Source organism: Acomys minous (genome assembly GCF_964271855.1).
Source record: "Acomys minous genome assembly, chromosome: 2".
Taxonomy (NCBI): domain Eukaryota; kingdom Metazoa; phylum Chordata; class Mammalia; order Rodentia; family Muridae; genus Acomys; species Acomys minous.
The window spans coordinates 36,463,561-36,476,611 of record NC_140484.1 but is presented as its reverse complement, the minus strand read 5'-3'; the positions used below and the strand labels follow the sequence as shown (position 1 = coordinate 36,476,611).

Sequence of the window (13,051 nt, the reverse complement as noted above, 5' to 3'; positions counted from 1 at the left end):
ATATATGTGTGTGTGTGTATATGTGTGTGTGTGTGTGTGTGTGTGTGTGTATTTTTTCCCTTGCTAACCTGCTTCATATCTGTTTAATTCTCAGCCCCAGCTACAAAAACTAAGAGGTAAAAGGGACATGTTTTCCTCCAAGACACTCTTTGCTATGCTTGGAATTAAGTTCATTTGTGTATATGTTTATCCATTGCTTCCTTTGCTCATTGAACTGGTTCTCCACCAGGACAGCAAAGTTCAGATTACTATTTTATCTTCTCTGAGTTAATTTGACAAAGTTTAGAAAAGGCTTTTCAGGTCTTGTAAGTCCACAAGTTAGGCTATCTCTAAAAAAAAGGACGTGAAATTATAGGCATAAAATGGCAAGACCCTTTCCAAGGCTGTCTCAGGGCCTGTGTAAATGGCAAATTCACCACAGCACCCAGGATGCAGATAAATAAACGAGACACAAAATTACTTGGCTCCTGGCTGCCCTGTGCCCCCTTGAGTGGGATTTCTAAGGATACCATTAAAGTCAGTTCAATACTCAAGGAGCCCTCAGACCCTGGTTCTAGGACAGGTGCACCCGCGAAGTGTCCAATCAACATTTTCCAGCAGTCTTTTCCTCACCATAATACTCATTATCGTGGTAGAATAGATAATATAAAATTTCCCACTTTAAATAATATCAATAGTGTTAACCTTTATGTGGTGTTTAGTGCATTCACTGGGTTTTCGACTTGTTAATTTTAAAGCAAGAGCAAGCATCGCCACTGTCTAGTTCCCTAATGTTTTCATCATCCCAGAAGTAAACTCCACAGCCATTACACAGCCAGTCTCCACCTCTCCTGTATTAGCTCCTAAGACCACCAATCTGCCTTCTGCCTCTAGGGATTCTTTGGTAGATTTCATGCAAATGGAGTCCAGTGGATTTTTTTTTAAGTATTTTATCTGAAATGAAGAGCAAAAGCAGCTCACAAAGATTTATTTAATTAATGAATTGGCAAATACTCTGAGTAGCACAGCATCTTGAATTAAAGCTTTCAAAAGTGGCCACCTGTCACCAACTGCTGCTTCTTTGCTCTCCCTCTTGTTTCACCTTTCTTTTCCCCCCTTGTCTTTTCAGAAATGAAGTGAACATAGCAAGTGGTATGCAAACGCAAACCCAGGACGTGTAGGCCGACAGACCCCAGACTCACCTGTCCCTGTCGTGTGGTCTCCTGCCCGATACATGTTTGGTTTCACTCTCACCCTGGTCCAACCTGGACCTTCTTTGTCCTGATAAAAGTTGCAGAGATCTGCCTCAAAGTTGCAGCTTGTTTCCACAGCACTGAAAGGAAGCCCTGGGCAAGTGAGAACCAAAGTTACAGTCAGCCTGGGACTCTCAGAGGACTCCTTTATCCAAAACAGTCGACAGATAAGGCTACATTTGTGCCTGGGAGACCAAAGGAGAGACACATAGCAAACTATTTTTATCCAAGTGGCAGGCTGACAGGTTATCATCAAAACAGTGTTTTGACATGACAGGGAAATTGTTCTTTTCCTCTCCAGAAGGAGGGCAGGAAGGCACTCTGATCACATTATCTGCAAAAATAAACAAGTGGTAGCTTTCAAAGGGGATTTCCTTTGAGAATGTAATGGCTGTGTGCATTTATACTCAGACCTTTAAAACCAACTCCTATGGTAGTTGAAAGAAAGAAAAAGGGGAGGATTTTAAGAGCCTCATAAGTTCTAAGAAATAGTATTTTCTAGAGACAAGGCCCCTTTGTTGACTAGTCTCTGCGGCAGAGTGGCTATGGTTGGCGTTAGCAGTAGGAGCTGCTGAGCTCCAGGAAAAGCAAGCTGAGGCCAAAACCACACAGTTCAGAAGTCACGACAGGCCTCGCAGGGGCTGCCCCAGTGTGAGCTGTGCTGAGCTCTGCTATCGTCTATCATGGTCTGCAAGCATCACTTTGGCCCAGGCGGCCTGGGTGGAGTGGTGTATGAAAGAATCCTGCTCCTTTGGGAATACTGGTTGGTCCTATTAACAAAGGACTTGGAAGCCTCACAGCTTAGGTTATCCTCTGGGGTCAGAGGAGCTGTGACCACAGCAGTTTGAGATACTCAGAGTGAGCTTCGTCTGAATGGTGAGAGGCACTGTTGAGACGTTGTATGGACAGAGAGACAGAGGGAGTTGTTTTGTATAGCTGGAGTGTCATTTCTAGAGAAACTTTCAACCTGGGAACAGCCAGCTGGCGACATGGGGCCATGTTACGACAAGATCGTCTTCTCGGTTAATTTTCAAACCAAGAAAGTACTCATGTGAGCAGGAGAACTCTGCCAGGTCAAATGGTCAAAAGAAACAGTCAACCAAACGCTCCAAGGAACTCAAGATTTAGTTTTGACCCAGAAAAACACATAGCTATAAAAAAAAAAAGTTGAAACAGTCATATGTTTTGTGAACTGATAACATTGTATCAGTATTAAATTTCCTGAACTCCCTAATAGTTCCAGTTACGCTGCAGATATACACAGTGAGACAATTCAATAGGTAAAGTAGGACAGTGCTCTTCAAGGCCTGATCAGGCAAATGCTGGCTTTGCCTAGGGCAGTTTGTAGATCTTAGAAAAGAGACGGTGGGACTTCTTCACCATATTCCTGTATTCAGGCAAATTTTATCTGAGTTTGAAATGCTACAAAAAGAGTTCCATAATCCCCCCCCCCTACATTACAGAAAAAGAAGAAGAAACTGTCCCCATATAGCTGGAGCATGGTGGCATTTCAGGTCACATGGCCAAGCCTGAGTCTGATAGTGGAAATGGAAGGGACAGCTACAGTGCTCTTGGCCTGGAGACTCAGCCACACGCTGCTCTGTTTGTTTTTGGCAGAATGAGGGCTTATCTTTAAGCCCAGAGACAAAGCCTGCAAAAAATTAATGATGTCACTTATACGGGGATCCTTCAACATTTCTTCAGCGTTCCCATGTGGATAATGGAGGCCAGAGGGAACCTCGCCATCTCAATTCTTCGGCAACCTCCCTCTACCGGATAATGAAAAACAGATGAAAAAGTTCAAACTGCACGGCCAGCTATTTAGCTCAGGAAATGGCAAGGTACTCCTAAGTGCCTAGCACAGAAAGGCCATCGGGTCAGTAAAGTTACTCCTGAGGAACGACCCTCAGAGCAGCACCCCTAGGTGGCTGTGGGAGGATCTTAACTCCTTTATGAGGTCTGTAAGAAGGGGCATTGGTAGTGCTGGAAAAAAAAAAAGTTTATAGCAGCTTTATTCACAGCAGCCAAAATGGAGACTCAGCCATGATGGTCTTCAGTCGGTGAAGAGGCCCATTAGCTGTGATACATTAAGACAATGAAGTATTATTCAGCACTAAAGAGAGTTGTGTATGGAGCCATGAAGAGACCTTCTAAATGCACACTATTAAGCAAAGGAAGCTAGTATGAAAAGGCTGCAAACTGTATGACTGCGCATCTACAAGGCATAAAGGAAAAGGCAAAATTAGGGAGACAGGGGAAAGATCAGTGGCCGCGGGACAAAACACAGTGAGTCTATATCACAATGTAATGATAGGCACGTGTCATGGTAAATTTGTCTATACCCATGCATGCAATACCGACAGTGACCTTTGGTGTAAACCGTGGAATCTGGGTGACAGTAGTATGTATGGGGGGAACAAATATTTGTGTTATTTCTGTGGCTTTTGATCACTTGATTGAACCTCAAAACTGTACTAATAAAACACAACTTTAAGTAAGGATCACTTTTCTCTATGGTGACCCAGAGTTTTCTGGTCATGTTATGTCCTTCACTTGTAAATACTTGGTCTTAGAAGTCATTTTTTTTTTTTAAGATCCAAATGTTATTTTGGGAAGATGTATCTTGGCAGACGCATGCAGACTCAATAGGGGAGGGGGGAAGAACAAGTTGATAGACCATATTAAAGTGTGTTGAAAATAGAAAAAAAAAAGAAGTCATTTGTCTATGGTCAGATAGAGAGAGAAAATTCCAAATGTGGAAATAATAGACTAAATCTATTTTATGCAGAATATTTAGATAATATCAGAAAGCTAAAGATAGGGACCCCCTCCCCAATGAGCTGCCTAGCCTCTGCGATGGAGGCAAAGTTCTTGTTCACAGCTTGTTTCAGAAGTTTGGATCAAGTGAAAAATCATAAACTGAGCAGCTAGAGCATATTAAGGACATGCCGGAGGCATAGGGAGGGACTGGAGGAAGATGCAAGCCAGTGAGTGTCAGTTGGTAGGAAAAAGTAATAAAAGAAAGCAAACCCTTTAAAACTAGCATCATCAGGTAAACATGAGTTAACTACTTGGTTTGTTATTGTTGTTTTGTTTTTGAGACAGGGTTTCGGTTTCACTGGCTGCCCTGGGCTTGCTTTGTATACTTGGATGGCCTCGAACTCACAGCAATCTGTCTGCCTCTGCCTCCCTGAGTGGTGTGATTAAAGGCTTGCGCCACCATGCCTGGCTAATTACTTGATTTCTGACCTTTAAACTTTTTAGAAATGGAGGCATTTTAGACAACCTAATTAGCTGGAATGTACTGCAGCCTGGGAAGAGCGTTTGCACTCTTTTTCTCTGCTCCTTGGAGCTCCTGGAGACAAACTAAACAGCAGTGCTGTGATCCAAAAGGCTCCCCAGCCCTGCAGTACTACAAGACCCAGTACACAGTACACAGAGAAGGATGCTAACCTTGGACGGAAGTTTTATTGCCTATGAGGCAGCTTAAAGGCAGCAGAGACAGTTCAAACCTTGCTGTGGGAACCTGGTTGTAGACTGGAGAACCATGAGGGCATGGTGGCTGGGCACCATGAGGGCATGTTGGCTGGGCCTCTGAATAAGTAGCAGATACACTTTAGGGGTACAACTTCATCTACAGTGTAGGCAGCAATTGGAGTCAGGTTTCCAAACTAGATAAGACCTCCGGGCAGCCCCTCCCCCCATGTTGGTGAGTTGTTGCTGTTGGCTCACATGGCCTTCTGAGGAGTATCTGTAGTAACTGTGAGTGTCAGGACTCTTGCAGTCTCTGGCCTGGGTCTGGAGTGGAGAGACGCTTGGGCCTCTGTGTGTCACAGCAGTGTGGAGTTGGGCAGTAAGTTCAGCCTTCTAGAAGTAGACGGGAAGGCTTGCTTGGCTTTCTAGGATTTATAAATAAAAAGGCAATAGCATAGACTCCTAGGAAAGTCCTCACTTTTGGAAACTGTGATACAATTATCACCCCAGCACCTCCAATGATGGCTCACAACCACCCACAACTAACAGTTCCGACACCGACCGTCTTCTGCCCACATTGGGCACCACATGCACGCACACATGTACATGCAGGTAAAGCACCCATCGACATAAGAATAATTGTCTTTTTAAAAATTCCCATGACATCATCACACAGCTTATAGGTGAGAGGTTAGGGATGAGAATCCAAGTTCTTGGGTATAATACGAAAATGATGCAATGAAGAGTGTTTTCCAAGCAACATTGGCTCAATGAGTTCTAAAAACCAATACGGAGCTTTGACTAATGTACTATATGAAAACAAAAACAAAAACAAACAAACAAAAACGCATGTGTGTTCTTGCAGGGAAAGGGACCTTTTGTGAGTGCGTTATGCACCAAGGAGACACTGGCCCTCTCAAGTAGCCTCCTTTCGCTGAACTCTTTTTTTCTGTTCACCAGTCAGACCAGTGTTGTAGGGCGGTGCTCACGCCCCTTATGCATCTCTGTTAGAAGCATCAGCACGGTTGCCTTTGTTACCTCCTGGCTGCTTCTACATCCCTCCCTCCCCCCAGCGCAGAGATCAAACGAGTGTTTCTTCTCCCACACGCATAGTGTAGACATAGGAAAGGTCAGCGTAACTGCCCAGGAACAGAGAAGAGACACTGTAAAAAGTAACCACAGGAACTTGTGGAATTACCATGACCATAATGGAGACATTAACTGGTGGTATCAGGGAGCAGTCAAATCTCTGAGAAGTAAAGAGCTTTTTCTGTGTTCTGTCAGATAGGGAGTATGTGAAACGTTTGGGTTACATCATTGAAAATACTTATTAGAATTAGTAAAACAACAGCAGCAAATCTCTTAGTTAGGGTTTCTATTGCTGGGAAGAGACACCATGACCACACAACTCTTCTAAAGGAAAATATTTAACTGGGGCTGGCTTAAATCAAATTCAGAGATTTAGTTTGCTGTTGTCATGCCAGCAAGCATGGCAGCACACAGGCAGACAGGGTAGTGGAGAAACCGCTTACAGTTCTCCCTCCAGATCTTCAGGCAGCAGGAAGAGAGAGTGACACTGGGCCTGGCTTGAGCCTTTGAGCCTCAAAGCCCATCCCCCCTTCTAACAAGGCCACACCTCCTAATAGTGCCACTGCCTATGAACCTATGGGGGTAATTTTCATTCAAACCACCACCACCACCACAACAACAAAAAAAACCCTTAGTTTCAGCAAATTAGCTTGCTCTCTAATTTGGGAATAACACTTTAGCTCAAGTGGGAAGTATTATCTTCGTTTACTTGATAGGATATAGCTGGGAGCATATTAGAGTTCTATCTTAAGAGTAAGTCGTGCAGCAAAGGTCAGCTCCAGTAACGATTTTCCATGCTCCAGATGCAGGAAGAGCACTTGTTAATAAGATGGGATGGGCATAGTGTTGCCCTGGGTGTTGGAAAGAAATGAATTTACTGAGTAGTAAGGTCAATTGCATTTAACTGTGTCACTGTTTAACTGCTGCCATCTTTATTGTAAAACACTTGTGTTTATCCATTTCCCCAGAAAGCAGAGAGTTCCCTCTCTTTTTAAACATCAAAGTTATAGAATTATAATTTTGTGCCTGATAAAGTATTGTGAGGGTTTACTTTGAAAAAGAAAGTAATTAAGTTAACAGCGCATACTGTTTAGCCAAAATCATCCCCGAGATGCCTTCTGGATACTAATGTATACAAGAATAAGGGCATTGTGAATCTTAGAGGCTTAAAAATCAGAGGCTTTATAATTCTATCCAGTAGGTTGTAAGTTTCTTTCTTACTGTATCCAGCTATTCATATGGTGACCCAAGGTATTCCTCAAAGACACGAATGGATTTAGGTAAATTAATACTTAAGGTTTTCTTTCCTAATATAGAGGAAAGACAAAGGAGCTTCATGAGCACTTGTGTATAGCATTAAAGAAATTAAATTTACTACATGAGAGATGAAAGAGGGTAATAGCCCAGAAAAAAAAAAAAAGATTATTCATTGACGACCTTTTAAAGACAAGGTAAAACAAAAGGTAAGGAAATTAAAGACAATTTAAAATGAATGCTGACTCTGGGCATTTGGTGAGGCAGGCACATCCCAAATGAGGAAGAATAAACAGGACTCACCTGTCTCATTCTGACAGTGAACAGGAGAGAAAGAAATATCATCCAGGGCAACATAGCCTCCTTTGGGACCATTGAAAGCAACTTCAAAAATAACCTGGGAAGGAAAATGACAGGTTAGCATATATTTACATACTCTCTTGCTCTTACGTGGCCGAAAATGACAAATCAATCAACCCAACTGAGGCCAAGTTACAAAGATTCATGTCATCGTTTCCCCTAAGTGTTTGGCCATCACTCTATTCAGCGCCAGTGCCTCTTTGAGGGAAAATGAGACTGCTCCACTCTGTGGGCTTTTTGCCTGCTGAAATTTTATCTGTTGAGGTCTAATCTTCCGAGGAGGCAATTAGCTCATGGGGTGGAGCCCTCATTTGTGAGTTCAGTGATGAGTCCCAGGGAGCTTTCTGCCCCGTGGAAACACAGTGGAAGATGCCATCTGTACCCCGGGAAAAGGACCCTTGGCATGGTGGATCTGCCAGCACCTTGGTCTTGGGTTTCTCAGCTTCCTGACTGTGAGAGATAAATTTTTAAGGTTTATAAGTCATTGAGGTCATGTTATTTTGTTGTAGCAGCTCATGATGGACCAAGACATCTGGAGTTTGTATCTACTGGGTGCTCTATTCCCTACTCCTTGGGTACCAGCTACCATGCCCAAGACATTTCTGACAGATTCCAGAATTTATTAGTACCATAGGCTTTATCTATAGGAAAAAGTCAGTGAAGAAAATGGATTAGGTTCTTCTGTTGTCTACAGGAAACTAACTTGCCTGTGTCCCTTGCCACATATGGTACTCCAGATGGGAGCCTAGGGAAAGACACAGTAGTCAGAGATGAGCACTGTGGCTAGGCCTTTCCAGCCATGTTCCAATGGATTCACAAAGACTATGGGTCAGCAATACCAACTCCTTTGCTTTCACTTATCTCCCATCCACCAACCGTGAACTTTCTGCCTGTGAGAGTAAGGCATCAGGTGTGATCAGCTCAGCTCTGAGTTGTGTTAGGAACAAAGTCCAGGGGTGCAGTCTATGCTGTGTGAGTTGATAGCTAAGACACATTGTGGATCATGACTTGAAACTTAAATACACGCCAGGACCAGGAAGTTGCCTTCCTGGGATGCAGACTCTCAAGAGAGAAGAAGGTGAAACTCACTGAAGGGGGCAGCTGTTAATGACCCCTCCCACTCTCCAATTTGTTACCCCTTTGGAGGGTAAGGGTTTTGTAAATGTAATCAGGATGTGGTCATTCTGCAGAAGGGTGGGCCTCGATTCCAATGACTGATGTTATTATAGCCTTCATAAAAGAAAAAAAAATTAGCCAGGTGCAGTGGTGCATACCTGTAATCCCAGCACTCAGGAAGGCAGAGACAGGAGGATCTCTGTGAGTTCGAGGCCAGCCTGGTCTACAAAGAGAGTCCAGGATAGCCAAGGCTACACAGAGAAACCCTGTCTCGAAAAGCAAAAGCAAAGAAAAAGAAAAAAGGGAAAATTTTTATGTGTATATCTCCCTGACCCCTGACACAGATCAATGACCCCTGACACAGACCAATGACACTGGCACTGATAGAGGAAGAGAAAAGCCTTGTTCATATTGAGCTGGGAGATTAAAAAGATCATCCCTACACTGGGCTTCCAACCACAGCCCATATGCCAGGGTTCTTTCTCTGTTCAGAAAAGTCTCCCATGTTTATTTTCCTTCTGAAATGCACTTGAGAACATGGTGGCATGGAGTTCACAGATTTCTCCAGGGCCACTTCCTTTCCTTTGGCAATTAGTAAGAGCAAACAACACAAATGGCAGACTCAGACTTGCGGAGCAAAATAACACACATGTGGATCCAAAGATGAATGTTAAGGATTAGAAGTGTTCAGTATCATGACTTTTCAAGTGCTGATTAAAAGAAAATCAGCAATGCTTAATTCATGCAAATTTTGCGTGAAGAGTTTATGTTGGACAAAAGAAGTTGGTGTGGGTGTGTGTACACACTTGTGAGCATGCACACACACACACATGCATGCACACACACACACACACACACACACACACACACACACACACATGTATACACATGACTGCCCGAATATGCATTAACACATGACTCATTTGACTTTAACAGAGGGAAAGTGCACTGGGGCAGCATCTCTTTTCCTTTCTTGTAACCCAAAGTCATAGAAAATTTTCCACTAGGCTGTAAGAACAAATCAAAGCCTGGCCAGACTGTGTGACAGGAAATAGCACGCATTCTACAAAGGCACTGTGCTCTCTCTGGGGCTGTTTGAGGTGAGGGATCTGAGAGGGACATGAAGGAGGTGGAGGAGTGTCAGGCACACCAGCAGCAAGGAGGCAGAGCACACTGGAACCGGAGACCAAGCCAGCCTTCTCCGCTTCTGCAGCAGGCTAGCAGATGGTGCCACTGAAAAGCAGCCAGAGGACGAAGCCACTTTTGTTCTCTAAAGAGAGCTGGGAAATATACTGCAGAAAGTACAAAGTGAAACGTGGAGGGTATTAATAACTTGTGGCAACTAAGACTCTACTTATAGTTAGCTGCAAATGCTCATAGCAGTCCTGCACACACAGAGCGACCCCTAGATTCTCGTGGCCTAGTAAGGGCCTCAGACAGACTGACGCTCTTCCTGCAGCTGCGCATTAGACTTTAGTCTAGGAAGTCTCCTAAGCCTCTGGCATCTGCCAGCTGTGTGACCTAGAAAACCGATGTCAGACTTCTTGGACATTGCTTTTAGTGGGCAGTAAGCACTGACAGTATTTGGAAGTTCTGAAAACACACACACAGCTATAGCTACGGATTCAGATATGTGTTTAAAGTAAGATCTGTATGTAGCCAATGGGCAGAAGGATTCATGTGGGTCCCATAGTAAGGGGAGCAGGGGCTGTCTCTGACATGGACTCTGTCGCCTGCTTTTTGATCACTTCTCCCTGGTGGGGCTGTTTTGCCAGGCCACAGGGAAAGAGGATATGCTCAGTACTGGTGCCACTTAGTGAGCTGGGGTGGTGGCGGTGGGGGCTTCCGTTCTTTGAGGAACAGGGGAGGGGGATGGGAGAAGAGGGAGGGAGGGAGAGTGGGACCAGGAGAAGAGAAGGAAGGGGCTATGATCAAGAGGTAAATTGAATTAATTAATTAAGAAAGAAAGAAAGATCTATAGCAATACACACTACAATGTCAGTTGTCACAGTTTGTCATTGTGAAGATGTTTAACTTATTTTTTGTTGCTTAGAATTTTATGATTCTTTTGCTTTGGATATTTATCATGTATATAATTGTAAAAAGTTGTGACATAAGAACACCAAGATTTGTTTCAAATTAAGGCTCTACTGATAAGTTTACTTCTGATTTTATAACGTTGTTTTTGTTGCAAAGAAGTAAGGAAGGGCTTTTTTTTTTCCTAGAAAGACAATTCCCTCAATTAAGTGAAACCTTCAAAATTGGTCTTAATAAAGCAAATAAGGGGGACCTTCAGGCACTGGGCAGGTGGTGGTAAGCAGCACTAAAGCATTGTTAAAGAACCAGTGTTAGTGGTCAGAAACATTTAGGCTTGCACTGTAAGAAGTCTTTCTGATGTTCATTCTCCTGTAACTAAACAAAGATGCTGGGCGTGACAATCCAACCCTCCAATTAGCAGATATAGGACCCTTCTCTCTCTTGCTGCCTGGATTCTTTGAGCCAAAGGACTATCAGTTGAACAACCAGCCAGACTCTGTGCCAGCACTGGCAGGCTTGAAGGCCTGGAGAAAGTGACACAGTGATCACAGAAGATTGCCCTGGCTTTGGAAGGCGCAGCTTCATCCGGAGCTATCGGACAGCTTGTACACACATCTCAGTGAACTCTAGATGACCTCACAACCATTTCTACCTAGGTTGCACCTGCCTTGGTGGTCTAAGAGAGGGGCATCCGTGACTGGTGCTAAAGAGGCGAGGCTATGATCGATTTAAACCTCAGCCTCCATGGCTGGTTTGGTGCCAAGAGATGAGGCTGTGTGGCGGTGACGGCAGGTGCAGCAGTAACTGCTGAGCAGTAAAGAGGCAGAGGGAGGGAGGCTGTAAAGAGGGAAGGCAACGGGCTCCGGGCAGCTGGAGAAGCAGTGTCTAAACAGCTGAGAGTGGCCAGCAGCAAGAAAGGGGCTGTAAAAGTAGAGGAATGGCGAGAGAGGGCACAAAGCAGAGACTGAAGGAGGAGGAAATGAGTTCCCGAGACCTGCCAAGTCTTTGAGGCCCAAGGGTCCCAGATGCTGTGTCTCCGTTACAACGTTACAACACGGGCTGCTGTGAGTGGCTGAGGACGGTGACTTCCTAGGCCTACAGGCAGGGCCTGGGTACTAAAGGTGTGCACAAGAATTGGAACATGGTAGGATGCTTCCTGCTTGCTCTTTCTGCTGCTCCGCCTGCCTTCTGCGGCCCATCCCCGCGGCACAAACTCAGAGGGAAGCTAAAGCTGCCAACACCCGGTACACAGAGAGTTTCTCTTTGCCTTCCCAGTTTTCCATCTGGGAAAAGGCAAAGGACCCGGGATGACCAGGAACCCTGGGCTAGAGGTTCAGGAAGGAGTCAGACTCCTGCTCTGACCTCCTCTTTCGAATTCTCGGAGGATGAGTAGCGCCCACAAAACAAGCCGGGTGCTCTGGCAAAAATGCCTGCAGCCCCAGCTCCAAGGGACCAACTGCCCTGGCCTGGCCTTGCCTCCAAGAGTGCCAGCACTGCGCTCCAGCTGCCTCCCTCTAAAAGATTGTAATAGCTGCAGGTACATCAGGAGTAGAAGGGAAAAGGATGGTGGTCTGTGGATGCAAAATTACAGCTAGACTAAAAGGGTACAGTTCCGTTCTTGTTACACAGTAGGGCAACTATAATTAATAGCAATTATATTGTACATTTCATGTACCTAGAAGTGAGGATTCTAAATGCTGCCGCCACAACAAATAACAAATATTTGAGGTGATGCGTGTGCTAAGAATCGTGATGTGATCGCCACACGTTTTATACATGAATCAAAGCATCACATTTTATTACATAAATTGGTACACTTTTGTTTTGCTTTGCTTGTGTATTTTTGAGACAGGGTTTCCCTGTTTAATAGCTCTGTCTGTTCTGGAACTCTCTCTGTAGACCAGGCTGGCCTTGATCTCACAAAGGTCTGCCTGCCTCTGCCTCCAGAGTTCTGGCTTTAAAGGTGTGCACCACCAGTGCCCAGGTACAATTTTTTAAAAAACTAAATAAAAAAAAATAAAGTCAATGTGTACCTATGTTTAAAATCATGACTGAGGTATGGTGGAATGCCCTCCATGTCTGTGTGTATATAGCACCCTGCCTGCATGAGACTGGGTCAAGGCCCACCTACCTCCATGGGGTAGGGAGCACTGAACTCCACCTCTGCGAGGTTCCAGGCGGCATTGCCTGGACTGTCCACTTTCCAGATCTCCTCGTACAGGCCAGCCATATCCCGAGTGTAAAGAGCGAAGACATTGCCCTTCCCCTGCTGAAGCTGGTAATAAAAGGAGAGGCATCCGGACATGGGGGCTGTGGTCACTGGGGAGATGAGCTGGGCCACTTCCTGGAAGTGCTTGACATAAATGGAGTCCACGTACATGTAGTGGCCTGGAAATCACACAAACGGAACATAGGGTAAGACAGGCTGGTAAGTCACGGGTGAACCTGTGCCATTGTGGGACTCATTTCAACACAATCCATTGGAAGGG

The 13,051-nt window shown here is 44.7% G+C and overlaps 1 protein-coding gene and 1 long non-coding RNA gene across 4 annotated transcripts in view; one reads left to right on the top strand and one right to left on the bottom strand.

The window, feature by feature from the left end:
- LOC311587493 overlaps nt 1–1,241 on the top strand; it is a 76,249-nt gene extending 75,008 nt beyond the window's left edge. The window contains exon 4 of the long non-coding RNA XR_014775882.1: nt 1,109–1,241. This is a non-coding gene — a long non-coding RNA (uncharacterized lncRNA). The remainder of the gene's footprint in view (nt 1–1,108) is intronic.
- Nucleotides 1–13,051, bottom strand: part of MAMDC2 (MAM domain containing 2) — a 150,800-nt gene that overhangs the window by 50,067 nt on the left and 87,682 nt on the right. For all 3 annotated transcript variants that reach the window (XM_084764332.1, XM_084764333.1, XM_084764331.1), the window contains exons 6-8: nt 12,694–12,950; nt 7,353–7,446; nt 1,182–1,325 (exon numbers count right to left, since the gene is read on the bottom strand). In XM_084764332.1, the coding sequence (XP_084620458.1) occupies nt 1,182–1,325; nt 7,353–7,446; nt 12,694–12,950 (495 nt within the window). The remainder of the gene's footprint in view (nt 1–1,181; nt 1,326–7,352; nt 7,447–12,693; nt 12,951–13,051) is intronic.